This window comes from Anser anser, assembly GCF_964211835.1.
Source record: "Anser anser genome assembly, chromosome: W".
Taxonomy (NCBI): domain Eukaryota; kingdom Metazoa; phylum Chordata; class Aves; order Anseriformes; family Anatidae; genus Anser; species Anser anser.
In genome coordinates, this window is record NC_139731.1 from 16717593 (window position 1) to 16735488 (window position 17896).

Sequence of the window (17896 nt, forward strand, 5' to 3'; positions counted from 1 at the left end):
TGTTGCCTTGCTTGCAACAATAGTAGATTCCATTTTTGAGGCTAGCAATAGTAAGAGGAGTGATGCCAGACAAGACTTTTTTATGTCCTCCCAGTGCATTGTAAAGCACCTGCCTTCCAGAATTACAGTGTTCTTTGTAATTAGCTCATAAAACAGCTTCTCATTTACATTTCAGTAGTTATACAGCACTGGCCTTGCATGAATTTAAATGTATTTTTGTCCAATTTTAAACCCCCGAGTGTTGCATTAGTAAATGAGAGAGCAGGTCTCTTGCTTAAATTACATCTGTTTTGGTCTGCTTATGTAATTCCACATTGTGCACTTAGCCACAGTAAGGATAGATTTCTTAATTGCAAGCAGCAGTTTTTATGTTTTCATGTCAATATCAAACTCGCTCCTTTCTTTAATGAGCATTGAATAAATTGTAAAGTAGATGAACAAAGCTGTATAATAAGGGTTTTCTTGCATTTGCTTCTCAGAAAAGACACGTTTTGTTTTTGGAGGAAAACATAGCTTACAAAATATTGACTAGTTCAGAATGCCTGTGTGTTAGTAGAATTCACTGGATAAACATTTGTTTTGAAATATTATTACCACTTATGTGATAAATGTCACTGCAATTACTTTAAAAACAACATTATTTTCATTTGAGGTTCAATTTGATGGAAAGGTGTATTTTAAATTGTAAGCATTCACACTAGAGTGAGGCTTCCTCTCAACAATAAAGATAAATAAAAATTTACTAGAGACAGAGTGGGAAGAGGGAGAGAATCAGAAGGGAGAAAAATGTGTTCATGTGTTGAAATAAAAATAGTTTAATAGGATAGAAAAGGAAGGGAAAATAATATTAATACTAAGCTTTATAGATATATATGTACAAAGCAAGCAGTGCACAATGCAGTTGCTCACCACCCGCCAACTGATGTCCCCCCAGCCAACTGCCCCAGTTTTATTGTCCCACACGACGCCATAGGGGATGGTGCGGAATATCCCTCTGGCCAGTTTGGGTCAGTTGTCCTGGCTGGCCTGGCTCTGTCCCCTCCTAGTTTCTCCCAGCCCCCTGGCTGGCAGGGCAGTATGAGAGACTGAAAAGTCCTCGACCTAGCGCAAGCAGTGCTCCGCAACAACTGAACCATCAGCGTGTTATCAGTACTATTCTCATCCTAAATCCAAAACGCAGCACCATGCCAGCTACTAGGAGAAAAATGAATGTCCCAACCAAAACCAGGACGCTGACAGAAAGCGTGTGAAAGAAAGTGTTCATCACCAAGACATTAGTGTAAAAGTAGTAATTATTAATTTGCATGATGTTCTTAATCTGTGAAAAAGATGCATGTTTTTAAGTAGACGTTTTTCTCGTTTCTTAAAATAATTTTAGTTATAATTCATAGTTATTAGTTACAATTTATAGTTACAGTATGTACAGTATTGATAAATTTTAAATTGTGTGTCAATCCGCATGCTTTAGAAGCTGAGGTGATACATCATGGAAGTCCAGACTACGTTTGCACATTCCTGGGTTCACCTTCCCCCTTTTCTTTTGCCCAAGGTCATCCTTCAGTGAGATTCAGTGACCCTCCTTATTATGGGAGATGCTCATTAAAAATTGTGTTTTTTTTGTTTGTTCGTTTGTTTAGGTTTTTGGGGTTTTTGGTTTTGATTTTGCTTTGTTGGGAAGGATACAGTGCTGTGTATAGCAGAGGATAAAGCTGTTTGCCTTTTGTACCTTACACTTGCCACAGGTGGAAGGAACCCTGTTACCCCAAGGGCAGGATTATTAGTAACCTTTGTCAAATGGTCATTATGGTCATTAAGGCATTACATAGGACGGACAGGAAATGGCCCTAAGCTCTAACATATCTGAATATCTGTTTATTTAAAGACATGGTTCTTAAGATATTTTTTTCTTTCCCCAAAATAGGGACAACTATACACTTCAGATTAATCCTAATTCAGGTCTTTGTAATGAAGATCATCTTTCGTATTTTACATTTATTGGACGGGTTGCTGGTCTGGCAGTATATCATGGGAAGCTATTAGATGGTGAGTTACTATACTGTATGGCTAAGCTACTCTTACTGGATTTTTTTTTAAATGAAATAAATCACTTCAATAATTCATATGCTTTAGAATGTTGTATATCTTGAAACAAAGTCTAAGAGAAAGTAATGGAACTGGAAGCTTTGGAAATTGCATTCCTGTTAAATGCATTCCTGTGAAATTGCATTTCCCGTTAAATTCCATTTAAATGGTGATTTTGGTAAAATGATAGTGTCTTGCTCAACAAATATGTTTCATATAAAGTTTTGCTCCTTTCTCTACTCTTGTTAGCCCTAGAGAATCTCCATTTTCAAATAATCTCTATCCTGAAGGAAAATCACTAAATTTGTATCATCCACTTATATGTAAACCAGCTGAAGCCAAAGCAGTTGCTTGTTAAGTGCAGCATGCATTTTCCTATAAAATTATTTCTCATTGATTGAACGAGTAAATGAAATTTTTGCTCAACTTTGGAATCCCAGAATAACCAAGAAAGCAACCATTATAAACTGCCTATATTTTATTTAGAGACAGTGCAGCACAACAACAGAGGAAGCTCATAGTCCTGTTTTTCTAGCATCTCCTTTGAGAGACAAATGGCAATTTTAAGTGCATTAGAGTACCTTGAGCTCAATTCCCCATCTTTTGTGTCTCTCTACCATGTAACTAACATTGGCATAATTCTTGTAATTGAAAAATTGGGCTTGCCGAGTCTAAATAAAAAATGAGCCTGCTGTGTTAACTTGAACGGTTACGGCACTGTTCCCCTTGCAAGATATTTCTTTCCCACAGGCACACTGAGAAATAGCATGGTGTTTCATCCTTTAGCAGTCACATCTTTATGTAAGGTGAAAATGCAGAATAGCAGAGGTAACACTTTTCCCCCTGTTTTAGGCTTCTTCATCAGACCTTTTTACAAGATGATGTTGGGGAAACCGATAACTCTAAAAGACATGGAATCAGTGGTAAGATAACATTTGAAACTTAACAGCATTAGTAATTATTTGAGTTTTTCTCATCTGGGAAACTTTGTAAGAGCTAATAATTCCAGTAAAGTGCATGGTGGAAAACACAAGGTTATGGTTTTAAGACCTTGAGAATGGTATGTACTTATTTTTTTAATAAAACAAATTTTCCCTGCCACGTCAGCAGTTTCAGGACCAGTGCACTTATAGCAGTTAGGGTTGAGAGAGAAGAGGCGTGAATAGGCCAGTAAGAGGCACAATACAGGATGGTGCGCAGTTGTGTTTACGCATTTTCCACTGAGTCAGCTGTCTCCCTGTTGTGAGGAACACTAGCAATAGGCCCTGCTTTTCCCTTCGTCTTTTCCCTTCTTCTTTTTTCCCTTCTTTTCATACTTTGGAGCAGGATGAGGTGGACGCAAGGACATAGTTCTGACCTGGTAGCATGCGAAGTTGTCCACAGTAGCGGAAGGAGAAGGGGTTGCCAAATGATCAACAGTTTTCCCAAAAAGAGACTTAATGAATGCAGCACAACTTGTGCCCTGGTATCTGCTTTGGTTTTGTTTTATGCACTTCATCTACTTCCACTCCTTCAACATGAATTGCAATTGAGTACTTTTGTGTTCATTGCTCCCTGGGAGAAAAAATAACTGCTTTATAAGTTAGTAATCTCTAACTTTGGATTTTAGAATGAAGGAGCACAGTAAACAGGATCGTGCAGATGCCCAATCTAGACATGTGCACTGCACCAGTACTGAAATACAGTACACTTCAGATGTATACTATAGCTAAATGTAAAAGGTTTTCTTGAAGTTAGTAGGATGATACCCGTCTTGTCTTCTTAATGTATTCTACATAATAAAGATACAACCTGTTCAGGAAATGGAGGGGATTTTTTATTCGTCAAATGTCAAGAGCTTTTAATAACAACAATATAATCAGTAACTGTATAATATATTGTTGATGTAATGAAGCGGTACATAAATAGTGTTGAGAAGAACAGCTTTATCTAGAAGACATTCTCTAACCAATTAGTACAATCTATTGTATAATAACAAAGTTACAAGTCAATTCAGGAGAGTTACACAAATCTAAAAATACAGCATCTAAAAAATGCAAATGAATAAGATAATTAATCTTACCCTGCTTTACAGTAGCTATAATAAATAAATAAATAAATAAAAAGGTTCCCATCCTTCCAATCCCTTTGGAGTTCTAATTTTAGATGTTTTTATTTATTTTAAAATTAAATTGCACATTTAATGTTTATATATTCCAACGTTGCTTAATTTCAATCTCCTGTAGGATAGTGAATACTACAACTCTTTGAAGTGGATCCTGGAAAATGACCCTACAGAGCTGGATCTCATGTTTTGCATAGACGAGGAAAACTTCGGACAGGTATGTAAAGGTTAACCCAAAAGTCTGTACATCCATCCTACTGATTATTGCCAAAAGGCAGCATGATGTGCTTGTGGACCTGATTGAGACTGCTGAATGTTAATGTCATTACAGGCTTTGAATATTAATCTCCCTTTCTCTGCTGCTGAGTTTTGTTTTTTTGGCTGTGGTTGCTGTAAGTACTCAGGTGGCACTTGGAGGGGTAGGGGACAAGCGATGGCAGAGCCCATCTGTGGTGAGCTGAGGCCGCACGTAACCTCAGAGAGGTCTTGGTGACAGACTGGCTGCATCTGTGGTTCCTGTGAGCTTGGGGCCTATCCGTGAATGTGGGAAAAAATTAAGTGCAATTTGTCTTTACCCATGACTAACACAAGCTGTGTCCCCTTCCCCACCTCTGCTGGGCCTGGAGAGGATGAGCAGCCACCAGCCAGCTGCCTGTGGTGCTCCTGAGGTCAGGTTATTTTCCCTGCAAGAGCTGTGGCTTGGCCGCACTCCCCTGGTGGCTCCCTCAGGCACAGGAAGCCGGTTTGGCTCACTCTCATAAATGCTTGGAGGGTGGGAGACCTAACTGTTCTTCACCCTTCAGCAGTTACACCTTTAAGCTTTCCTGCACAGTTGTGAGAGCTGGAAAGTGTCTTTTGTAAAGTAAAATGAAAAGAAGGTGTGTGAGGAGCAGCTGAGAGAACTGGGGTTGTTTAGTCTGGAGAAAAGGAGGCTGAGGAGCTTGCAGCAAGGAGGGTGCCAGTCTTTTCTCAGGTGACAAGTGACAGGACATGATGCAAGGGCCTCAAGTTGCTCCAGGGGAGGTTTAGATTTGATATCAGGAAGAATTTCTTCACAGAAGGGGTGGTGAGGCACTGGAACAGGCTGCCCAGGGAAGTGGTGGTCGCCACCCTGGTGGTTATTTAAGAGATGTGTGGTGTGGTGCTTAGGGACATGGTTTAGCAGTGGACTTGGTAGTGGTAGCTAATGGTTGGACTTGATGATCTTACAGGTCTTTTCCAGCTTAAACGATTCTATGATTTTTCATGAGCTATCTAAGGCTGGAGATGCTAAAGAAGGAAATTCTATTCTTGTCAAGAGCAATACGATGTCTTTCTGAAGAGCAGTAGAAGCTGGCTGAGAAGCAGACTGAAATACTTATAAGGAGTAATAAAGGTGTTACAGAATCTTTATTAGAAAATTGTCTCAGCTTAGGACTGTTTGGGGCCTATAGGTGAAGATGTTCTCAAAAGACAAAATAAGTAGTAGAATGATAATCAGTGAAGTGCATGACAAGTGACGCATAATTAAAAAAAGTACATAAGTGTTTATACTTTTGGGGAAACTTTACAAACTGCTTTTATAAATAGCTGCAGGTTGAGGCTCACTGATTTGTTTCTTAGTTTACCTTATTATATCTCTCTGCATGTTGTTTCTATCTATCGGGGTTGCATATTAAGTAATTAAGTAAATTTATGGTTTCTTTTGTCTTGAATATAACATTTTTCCATGTTTTCATAGTATGTGTGGGGTTGTTGGGGAAGTTCCCAACAATAGCCAAAATACTTGACTTTTCTTCTCTCCTTTCCTTTAATGGAAAATGCTCCCAAGCACCCATTGTTTTTAAAAAATGAAATCTTGTGCCTACAATGTATGTAAACACCAGGATCTGCATTCAGAAATATCCTTCCCCATAGCTGCACTATCGAGCACATGGTTTGGTAGCTCTTTTGTGTAAGCATGAACTGGTAAAAAAAGTTACCAACTTCTGGCTTTCATGGTACCTAAGTCTGCATTAATTCTGTCGAATTCGTGCTGATAAATTACTTTCACCAAAAATTGAATGTATTATTTGGTCTTGTAGTTTCTTGTGAACTGTAATGAACTTGTTTCCATCTTATGCTCATATGATGGTTGTGCTCACCATCCTCAGCAAATCTGTGTTTAAACATTTCTATAATCCATTTTTCTACTTTACTTTTTTGTCCTTTTTACAGAAGAGTTTCTCTCTGGATATCAAGTAGTATTTTTTCAAGCATTTTGACAAATTAGAAGGCATTTTTCTATCCTTATGAAAATGGAGTATGTGTTTTCTTTACCCAAATGAACCTGCTGTTCACGACTAGAATTTTGAAAATAATTCATTCTTAAGAGTGATCATAGAATAATTTGTTCATAATGATGCCATCTTTAGATGTGGAATATTTTGATGGCTCATTAGCTATTACAGTGTAGTAATTTTCTAGTACTACTTGTAAAATGCTGCTCAAGGGTGGTGGATTTCATGAGAAACGTGTCCTGAAATAATGTCATGTTTTGCTGTTTTGTGTTTTTTTTTCTTTAAAATATAGACGTATCAAGTTGACCTGAAGCCAAATGGGTCAGAAATCATGGTAACAAATGAAAACAAAAGGGAATACATTGAGTAAGTATATGTTTATGGAATTTATCCTGAGTGTAACAACACACAGTAGCACTGTTTTGAAATTCACCCTACTGCAACTATTGTAGTGCAGTAAATCATCAGACATCCCTTTAAAAGAAAATCCTTTTGATAACATAGTGTGCTTATACCTAATCCTTAGAAAGTTTAGATTTTAACCTTTATTGTTGTATGATTTAACTAATCGAGGTAGTCTATGATGTAATAGGAAACACTATCTTCTTGATGTGTAGGCATGAGGAATATTCAAAAAAGGATGGAATTTCTCTGAATGATTATTGCAGACATCTACATCTAAATTACTCTAAGCTGAAACTTCACCCTTCACAACTGCTGAAATTGTGAAAGAAATGGCACTTCTTGGATATAGTAATTATCATGTTAAAGCAGGCATATCAATTCGGCCTGCTTCTGTGTGTTGACTACACTGAAGTGCCTAGGGTGACTACCTCAGCTTTGCAGATCTCCTAAGGGGAGTGAGTTTCCACCCCGGAATTTATTTTTTCCAGATGAACTGCTGTCACAGAATACAAATCAAGAATAAATGCAGATGTGAACAGCAAACTAATTCTGGAGAAAAGAATGCAAATAGGATGTCTGTCTAATTTAGTTTCCTTAACATCAGAGTATGGTTGGGAGATGCTTGAAGAGAAACGGAAACTGTTAAGGTTGCTAATTAAGTCTGAAGTCTTCTAATGAATGTGTTCATGTTTTTGTTTACCTACTATAGTCTGGTCATCCAGTGGAGGTTTGTCAACAGAGTTCAAAAACAAATGAATGCTTTTTTGGAGGTAAAGTACTTTTTTTCCTTTCTACCCAAATAATACAAACATATTTTTACACAGACTTCTTATATATCTGTATCTCATTAAGGGAGTGAGGAGCTTTGCATGACTGCACAAGTTATGGAATGCTTACATATAATGGTTTCACAGTTCTCCTTTTTATAAGAGCATTCTCTTTCAAGTTTAAATTACTTGAGTTTGAAATAATCTAGTGATTAATTTTTAAATTAGAGATTCATAATACTCAGGAACCGTATATTTCATTTTCAAAATCCTTCTTTGTTGTCTGTCATTTAATTAACTAGTGGCTTTCCCTGAATCCAAGACTCGTAGATAAAAAACTTAGTGTTACATACTGTGCAAATATCACCTTTATTTTGCTTTCTCTTAGGGATTCACAGAACTTCTTCCAATTGACCTGATTAAAATTTTTGATGAAAATGAACTAGAGGTGAGTTTGTGTAACTGATGTCCAGAGACAATAAACCAGATCAATCTCATTGCAAAAGATATGTTATATTCTGAAGTCACTAGATCTTCAGTGAATTAGGAGACAAAGATGCTTTACTTATAGTGGGAAATGAGGAATTTTTCCCAAAAAAATTAATAAGTCTATTGATAAAGTAAAAGCACAAAAATATTATTTACTCAATGAGGTGGTTGAGTATGTTCATATGTAAAGCATGCAAGTAACTTACTGAGTTAATGTTGTTATGCTTATACTGGTCATATTTTGAGCAAAATACTATAAAAGATGCTGTCACGTGAAGCACATGTACTTCTATTGTACAGTGTTTCTCCAGGAAAGTGAGATATTCTTTGAGAACTCTCTTGGGGAGGAGCTCAGCTCTCCTTTATGTCTGCATTTATATTTGCACCACTTAGCTGTTTAAGAGGTCAGACGACAGAGGGAGAGGTTAATCTTGTTTTTCTGTTAAAGTGCAGAGGATAATACTAATACCATCTTCAGTTAACACCATAATGATTACTTCTGTATATAGTTACTGATGTGTGGCCTTGGCGATGTTGATGTTAATGACTGGAGACAACACACAATCTACAAAAATGGTTACTGCCCAAATCATCCTGTTATCCAGTGGTTCTGGAAGGTAATACTCTTATCACGTTTCACTTCTGTGGCTATTCCTAAAAGTCAAAGCTACCTTACTGTGTTGCAGTTTGTTTCTGGCTTTTTTAAATCATTGTCACGATGATGCATGGGAAACGTGAAGACTATGTAATTGTACCAACAGTAACTATAATATAGTGATGTTTCACTAACCCAGAGTTATGGTCCCAAGAGATCCTGTCATACAGCAACACTGATTTTTCTTTGAAACTTTTTATTCCTCTGCCTGATTTTTAAGGTTTTTCTGCCATCTCTGTTTCTCTATTCTCCCTGCTAGGTATATTTATAATTGTCACGTGCCTGTTGTGCACCAGGCAGGTACAGGTCATTGATCATATGAAAAGGAAAGTCACCTCATAAAGGTGAACAGCATTTGTAGCTCCCACCTGCTGCCAGGACATTGTCTCTTTGTTGCGGCCTGAGGACAGTTGGAAAAGGATGCCTCTGGTTTAACCAGAGAAATGGCCTGCTACTTCTATGACCCCCTTCAAAGTTATGTGTCTATTTCTTACAGTCTAATACAAATAGATAATTTACTCAGCTTTGGGTTGGTTTCGTTTAACAGCCACATGCATAGCTGTGAAAGTGACTCTTTGTTTCTCAATAGGCTGTTTTACTGATGGATGCTGAAAAACGGATTCGATTACTGCAGTTTGTTACTGGGACGTCACGCGTGCCTATGAATGGATTTGCTGAACTTTATGGTAAGCTTCCTTTCAAATGCCCACCGATTATGCTCACCTTTAGAATGGCTATACAGACCACTTCTGAACTTCAACAGGAAAGCCTGGGCATTACTGAAATACAGGTATAGTCAACCTTTACTCCCACATAAGATCTCTTCTAGATGCCACCAGCCCTGGAGAATTTGGGGGGCACCTTGAGAAGTAAAGTTTTTGTGCACCATGGGTGTTGTGTAGACATTCTCCTTGCTCAGGAATGAATCAGCTCCCACAAAGAAGAGTTCAGCTGTCAACAGCAGTAATACTCACGACACATGAAGAAGAGGAGATTGCAAGTTTATCCAAGAATGCTATTTTTTTTGGTGTTAATATTTGAGCTTTTTTCTTTGGCATTATACATACTCTATGCAAATGTAGCTAGGTGAACTTAAGCTGTTTGTTTATTTGCAAATAAGTAACTGAATTCCTATTTACTTTAATGTAATTTTGATTGAGGGAGTTTGTACCAGGTATTTTTATACCAGTTGAAAATCTAGCCTACAATTTGTGCAAACATATAATTTTAAAAATAGCATTTAGGTAGTTTCTGTAGTGTCCAGTAATTTAAATTTCATATTTTTCATTTTCAACCAGGTTCAAATGGTCCTCAGCTGTTTACAATAGAGCAATGGGGAACTCCTGATAAACTGCCCAGAGCTCACACATGGTAAGTCATAAAAGCATAAAATTATTGCTTTTCTGTATTGTTATAGGGCCAGGAAAGGGGAGAGAGTGATATCTATGCCTATCTCAAATACATTTTAGCTTGGGACAATACTGTGTGTGTGCGTGTATTTATTAAAAGGCAAAGAAAAGTTAGTACTTATCTGCTGATACAGTTGCAGAATGTGTTCCAGGAAGTAGCAAGGTTCAACTTCAGTAGTTTGCCATTGCTTCCGACAGTCTCTGAAGAATGCTTGGTTTAGCCTTCACATGCATACATGAAAGATAAAAGACTGTTAATAAAGCGGTTGTAGGTGTTCTGCAATAAATGTAGGTAAAGGAATCCACAAGAAACTCATTACAGCCTAGACTTTTTGATAACAATTTTTAAATGGTATTTTAATTTACTCTAAGTAACCCTTGCAACTCTGGACATTTCTTCTGGTAACTGTTTTTGCGCTAAAATGCATGTTAGAAGAGCTAGCTTTTCCCCATGGGCTTTCTAAGGTAAATTTACTTGTGCTGCATAGAAAAGCTAGTGTTTAGAACATGGCACTCTTTCAATAAAAAGCATTTTATAGAATAAAAATATTATTAACAAAAAATACATTCCAAAAAATCAACTCTCAATTACCTGTTAAATTGTACATGACTTTTTAAAGAGCTTCTTTTGAGCTTTCAATACTGTTTTCCTAAGAATTAGCAAAGATGGTCTGAAAAATAGACTTTTGACAGGTTGACAAAAGCTGAAATGTTTTCAGTCAAACATATTTTTTGTATTTCTTTTTATGGGGGAAGGTAGGGAGGGCATTAACAACTTCCCATTTTCAGTTCTGGAAAGAAGAAAGGTAGTTATTTCTGAAAACTCATCACAGTACAAGCACAATTGCCTTCAGATGCTATAATCAGGGAACACCAAGCATCAGTTATGTTTGCAGAGGACACTGCAGAGATTGTGTCTGTTTGGTCAAAAATATATAACTTGGGGGCCTTAATGGACTATATGTGACCTTTTCTATTTCTTCAAAATCTCATATGTTTTTCAATGGATTATTTTTTTTTCCTTCTGAATTTCAGCTTTAATCGCCTTGACTTACCTCTTTATGAATCTTTTGAAGATTTGCGAGAGAAGCTACTTATGGCAGTTGAAAACGCTCAAGGATTTGAAGGAGTAGATTAAAACAAATACTTTTTTCCCCCCATTCAAGCAAGTTCTGCTGCACTTTTGCGTTTGCCTAACGGACTCTGAGTGACTATGGCAGAACAGTTGCACAACGTTGGTTCATGGAGCAAACCCTTCGACAGTGCAGTTGCCTAAATTCAGAATTTTGAACTATAACCTGTGGATGGCTTTTTTGATGTTTCCACAGCAGATTACCAACTGGTTAACTTGTACTCTGATTACATTTCAGCAGGACTTACTCTATTTATGTTGTGCCTCTGTAGGCAAAGCCCTTAATAAATATTTTACATAATTTCTAATGACAATGAATGGAATTAATCATTTTACAGGTATAGTATTACAACTCATGTTTACTTTTTAATTCATTTAGACATTTTCAGATTATATTTCATTACAATTAAATATCATGTACTTGGAAAAAAAATGAGCATTTTTCTTAATTTCATACAAGACTTGATGCCAGTGTCCTTTTTTCAAAGCACATGTGCACATGGTGAGCCTTGTGTTCCCAAACCATTAAGAAAATAGGAGAAAGCTATGTTGGGAATTTTCTCTATATTGGCTACATCAAGAGTAACTCTTTTCATTGAGCATATAAATATTTTTCCGTATCCAGAAAACATATGGATTCAATGTTGCATTTTTGTATAAATAATAGAATAGTTATGAGTCAAGAGAGAATCATAACATAGCATGCCAAATCTCATGTTCAATAAAAAAATTGCCTCATTATTCCTTGGTAATATTTACATGTACTATAAAACATTTTGGGGTAGGGTTGGCATTAATCATTTTAGGAAAATATGCTTAACCCTGTCATTATCTTTGTATAGTGATTCTTTTATTATTTTTTCCTCTTTACTGTTTGCAATGGAGGCATTTTGAAAGAAACCTGGCTCTATGTGATTTGGCACTACGGAAAACAGATCTGTTTTGTCTCCTATTTGTAAGCATTTGCTAATGATATCTAAATAACAATTTTTTTTGTTTGTTTCTAACTGCACCAACTCTAAAGGCACTTTATGTAACACATGGAAGTCATATCTGTTTTTTATCATAAACATTAATGTGATTATATTCCTTCTCACTGCACATGTCTTTCTGGTGCAATATCTATCAATTGTGAATCTGGCTGCTGCTGATGTATAAAAGAAAAAAACAGATATAGAGCTGAGCCTGCAGACATGTTCCTCAGCAATTGTTTTTGTGATTTATTTTTTACTTAATCACAAAGATTTATTTAATATACACTATCTATCTAATCAGTTTTGTTACCTATGACATGTTGCATGCTTAAACTATAATGTCTGAGTTGCATCTCTTGTGTGATGGATTAAAAGTGAAAGATTTGTATTTGATCCACTGTAGTTAAATGGTTACAGTATTACTACAGTAGGTTTGAAGGGATGGCTTCAGCAATTTGATGATCTTCAGTTTTCTAAGTTTAGTCCGCATACTTACTACGCATAGGATTTTTCCCCAAGAGCCCATCTAATGCTTTATGAGACAAGATGATACCACATGCAAAAAACAAAACTTCACCTTGCTGCCAACAGTGGTGGCCTTACCTGCTTCACGGCTCCCACTGGCAAGTACAGTCCACTGCTGACAATAAGCAGCCACAGTCCAGAAACTTCAGCATGTTAATACTTTGGCTAAAAAGGCTACTGGAAAGAAGACAACAGTAATTAACATTCAGCGAATCTGTACATACTAGCAAAAATTTTGAAAAGCTAATAGATGCGTGATTTTTTATTATTTGAACACAAGATTAATTTTTTATTAAATGTTTTCTGACATTCCTTTCTGACTTGTTACATTTTAATGAGCAGAAAACTTTGAATGAGACAGAAATGTACTGCATCTGAGTAGACAGAGAAACACTATACTGATCATTTACTGTGGGGAAGATGGAGAGAATGAGGTAAATCCAGATATTTCCAATCATCTTCTATATGCAAAGCACTACTAGTTATAACACAGATGACCTTAAGGAAAATGTCACACTCCAAAATCATTTTTCTTTCTCTGTGTTTACCTGGAGGATTTTGTATGGTTGGAGGTTATGTTCACACCCAACACCACGTATCAGAACCTTAAGCACTCTCCTGAGATTTTTTTTTTTTTTTTAATAGTGGAACTGAAATAGAATTGGTTGATTCAGAATCTGCTATTCCTGTTGTGAGCTCGCTCTGGTCCCTCCCTCTCTCCCTCCCCACATCTTCTACGAGAGGTTTTCTAGTACTCAAAGTCCTTCCGGACAATAGAGTTACCTAGAGTTACATGGTGACATCAGACTAGAAAGGAATTTGTTTGTTTGTTGGGTTACTTTTTTTCTTTCTTTTTATAACTGAAATGTTAGGATGACTTCGCTTAACATCTTTTGGATGCACTCTTTCTCACAGAATGGGCCTTTTTGAGAGAGGCCCAATATGCAGTGCCCTAATATACTTGTACTGCTCATGCTGAAGTTTGTGCTATTTTGGCTTTCTTGTAATTAATGCAAGTAGCTAAATCAATGCTGTCTGTGCCTCTCATGTTCTACACACTGCAGTCACAGCTCCCCCCTGCATTGCAAACCTACCCTCAGTGCAGAGCCAGTGCAGTACCAGGCACAGCTATCTAAGTTAACTTTTGTCTGGGGACCAGTTTGCTCATGGAAGTATTACTCCTACCAGTCCAGGTGAACATAACAGTAAGCCAGCTAATTACTTTTGGGCGTCCAGGTTAGCTGTGCTATTACCACACACCACCATGTTTTGCCTGTACAGAAGCAGCTTTTAAATAATACAGCTTCTGTCACTGTAGTAGCCCTGTCCTTTTCTTGTTGGGGTGCAGGAGTAATCCAGATTCGGCATTCACTAATGAGCATAACTACTTGTTAGAAAAACTGAAGGGAATTGCTCAGCCCAGTCCCTTGCTGCATAAAGCTTGTGTGTTGGATATCAGAAGCTTCCCTGTTAGCTACAGCAACTGCTGTTATTGACAGGTTATAAGAATGCCACTCTTGACTTCGTCTGGTTTTCATGTATCAGGGAAGTTACAGAGATGTAACCCCTACTGAAACATACTATAGCCAAGCAACTCAGATTTTGTTATCAGTGGCTATCTTGATGGCTAACCATCAAGGCAGATATGCCCTTCGCATCAGTCAAAAAGCTAAGATCCTCTATACTAGGACAAAACCCAGGAAATTATGTCTAGTTTTGCAACAGACTACATGAGGCTAAGTAAATGGCATGAGCTGTGCAAGGCAGCAGCTGCAGAAGAAATTGCCCCCAACCCTTTAACATAAGGACTTACTGCTCTTCCTGAGGTCCTGAGCAGGATTTGAGCTTTTATCTTCTGACACTCCAGCCACCGAGCAATCCTTCTGGAGCTCCTGAAGTAGCATTTGAAGGCATCTTTCTGGGGAAAAGGTAGCGAAATGTCAGTTGATTACAATTTGAAGTAAAGCACATCTAAAACACAAAGCAACTACCATAGTTTTGTGCCTTTCTTAACACAGTATACAGTTTAGCCCAAAACCAATTTGGTCACTATCTAGAGTATAGGGTCTGTAGCTGTAACCTCCTCTTCACATCAAGGCTTATAGGTTTGAGCCTTGTAAGGCTGTACTTAACATACACTGTACTATCACAGTAACTCCAGCTTCCAGGCCTCACTGCTGGAAGTTGCTTTCTGTTTTTCTCTAAGATAAAAGCTCCCGCTCCCACAAGTTTCATCTCATTTCCATCTCTCTCACTCAGACCTCTCGCTGGTTTCCGAGTGTAAGGCGCACATGTGGCACACTAGCCTCAAGCGCGTGCTGATAAATGCTGCCACAAGCGCTAGCCCCGTGCTGCAGCCCCAGAAGGGCAGCAACCACCATGTGTGCCCAGCCTCTCCAGGTGCTTGGCTGGAGCGCTGCACGTGCCACCAGTGGGCCAGGAATTGGGAAAGCTAGCGAGGGAAAGCTGGATAGTTGATCGCGTTTTTCAGAGTTAAAAGAAGTCATCATACCCATCTGAGTGCAAGGGCTAACCATCAATATGCGCAGTAGAAAAGAGGTACACTACCACATTGGACATCTTAAATGAACGTTAATTTCCTTCTTTTGTATAAAAAAGTTTTTCCTTTTGTATCTAAAACTACAACAACAAAGAAAAAAGCCTGCAGTCTTCAGGCATCTCTTGTGATGTTGCACTAAGAAGTAATGCATAGTTACAATGCACGGGAAACTTACAAAACTGGAATCTAACCATATTCATGTCACATACCCATCAGGTCTGTCGTACTGCACATAGAACCTCCTTAGATAAATAACACTGTCATCAACGCAAGCCGTAGTTAGTCATACGTCTGTGTCTGCACACCCCTCTCACGTCCTGTTCGTCCACAGGAGCTGCCACTTACATGTTGTTTGTTCCCCCTTTTCCATACAATTTTCACATACTTTGCTCTTTTTTCTTAGCGATTTTGTATATATGTATGTAAAAATATGCACAGTACATACCCACATACAACAGTACGTATGCGTTGCGTTTTTGTACTTTAATCTGTTCTGTTGAATTGAAAGCAGCTCGTGAGCACCCTCTCCACTACAGCGGTACCACAACCACACAGCAGTGGATGGGTTATGATTCTCAAAACCCAAACGCAAAACTCCAGAAAATGATGTTGCTATGTTCTACGTCTGTGAACCTAAATTTTAAACTTAAAACTGTGATAATTTATATCTCCAAACATGCAGAAAGTGTCAAACATTCCAGATTAAATTCACACTGTTTAATATTTTTGTAAGAATTGCCTCATACTAGAAGGCTATTCAAAATAACACCAGACTACATAAAAGTGATTTTAAAATGCTACTTATAAATAATGCTCATTTTCACAATTAATACAGCTTTAAACTGTGGTTGGATTTGATACACTGTGGAGAAAGGTTTTGTTTAAGGACAAAAAAAAAAAAAAGAAAAACATTTTTTCCATTTATTTTCTGAAAAGAAATGAACGAAATTGTAGTTTGTTTTTCCTGACAGCAGAAGCTCAATGTGACAAAATGAAGTTGTTGTAATGAAATGATGCAACTTAATTAAATATTTAATAAAGAACTATGGAAGTTACAACATTTTATACTTCAAATATATTTTTTGTCTAACTGAAGCTTTGTTTTATTTTAAAAAATTGCCTGCTGTAAGGCGCTCTCACCCTGGGAGATGATTAAGGGAGCCTATCTGTAGTCACATCTGTACCTGATTTACTTCCTAAATGGTTAAAAGCACTATCCATTTATTTCAGCTTCTGTAAAAGTGGTTCCCAAATTTTTCTGTGATCCTGAATGTTTCCTCGAAACTGCTGCATATAGGGTTTCCAGATGTGTAAGGTGAAACTGAGAAATGTTTACAGTGGCTATTGGTCAGTCACTGGCGCATAACCACCTTCAGAAGGCACCATCCAAGGGAACTTCTCTATCTATAAGGATTTGAACAACTAGTACAAGCCAGCGATTATGCGGTGTTCTGTAAAGACTAAATACAAAACTGGCATCTTTCCCAACTTTTTATTGGTATCCCCTCTGTTGCATCATCATTTCTGGTACAGGAACAGAAACCCTCCGTCGAAACACAACAACCAAGAAGTCTGTTCTCAGATTATCTAATTCTGCAGCGACCAGGCAAGCAGCATGCTTGCAGGCTTTTCCTGTTTAAGCCACATACAAAATAAAAACACACATGCTATTATTTCTGCTGCATATTCATATGTTTACAACAGCACTTTCTGCACCCCGCAATAATATCTAGTACAGAAAACACAGTACAGATAAACAACCTCATAGACTGCACAAAGCTGAGTTTAACAATGCGAGTCTTTGCATTTCAGTGCTCTCACCAACAGCAATGGAACTCATGTTGCCTTTTTTGCTAATCAGGGTGGCCGTCTTGATTGTAACCAAGGCATGTTTGACTTAACAGTTCGCCTTAGGTATACAGAACTTTCCTCCTCAGCTTGCTTGTCTTCCTAGTAGCACTAAGGTGTCTATTAGTCTTGGATACAGAACCAGAACGTAAATTAGCACTCACGGATTTTCTTTGCATTAAGCACAGCCTGCAAAAGACACAGATCCAATGTGCCTAATACACATCAAGGGCCACAAGCATTTTTGTGCAGCTACCCTCGGATGCCATTTGCTAAACAACAAACCACCATCGCTACAAACACCCCATCAGCTTCAGCAAGTGTCCAGGTAGAGGAACGAGGGCTAGCAAGGTGACTAGGCAAACGAGTAAATCTCAATATGACCCAGAAACACCATGTCATCAGAAATAGCGGTCAACTTACCAACAGATGGCAAGGCCTGTAACAAATCAAGTTACTCTGAGCTCACCAATGTTGCCATATGACTACTGAAACGACACCAAACCCCTAGATGATTCAATCTATTAGATTTTGCAGCTGAGCTATTGCTTCCATGTGCACGTGTGTGGTATTGGATACACCATCTCAACTCACAATCGTAGCATGACTTAGTCTGCTTTAATTATTAATGCAGTAGTCTCTGAGCTGTGCCAACAATGCAGTTCAGAAAGCCGAAGCCAAAACAGAC

General features: G+C 37.8%; 2 protein-coding genes across 32 annotated transcripts in view; one reads left to right on the forward strand and one right to left on the reverse strand.

Moving 5' to 3' along the window:
• Window positions 1-11734, forward strand: part of LOC310888585 (E3 ubiquitin-protein ligase NEDD4-like) — a 149777-nt gene extending 138043 nt beyond the window's left edge. For all 22 annotated transcript variants that reach the window (XM_083815428.1, XM_083815410.1, XM_083815408.1 and 19 more), the window contains 10 exons: window positions 1922-2043; window positions 2935-3005; window positions 4308-4403; window positions 6737-6810; window positions 7559-7619; window positions 8005-8064; window positions 8615-8722; window positions 9350-9446; window positions 10059-10131; window positions 11205-11734. In XM_083815428.1, coding sequence (XP_083671554.1) covers window positions 1922-2043; window positions 2935-3005; window positions 4308-4403; window positions 6737-6810; window positions 7559-7619; window positions 8005-8064; window positions 8615-8722; window positions 9350-9446; window positions 10059-10131; window positions 11205-11307 — 865 coding nt within the window. In that variant the 3' untranslated portion in view covers window positions 11308-11734. The remainder of the gene's footprint in view (window positions 1-1921; window positions 2044-2934; window positions 3006-4307; window positions 4404-6736; window positions 6811-7558; window positions 7620-8004; window positions 8065-8614; window positions 8723-9349; window positions 9447-10058; window positions 10132-11204) is intronic.
• The window catches only part of LOC310888584 (alpha-protein kinase 2-like), an 88965-nt gene continuing 74945 nt past the window's right edge, over window positions 3877-17896 (reverse strand). For 7 of the 10 annotated variants that reach the window (XM_083815389.1, XM_083815399.1, XM_083815402.1 and 4 more), the window contains one exon: window positions 12812-14718. Coding sequence is in view for 2 of the 10 variants with exons in the window: in XM_083815406.1 (XP_083671532.1) it covers window positions 14649-14718 (70 nt within the window). In the remaining 8 variants the exon portion in view is untranslated. Of the gene's footprint in view, window positions 10392-12811; window positions 14719-17896 lie in introns of those variants that run through there. The other 3 variants (XM_083815401.1, XM_083815400.1, XM_083815390.1) reach the window with 3 other exon arrangements.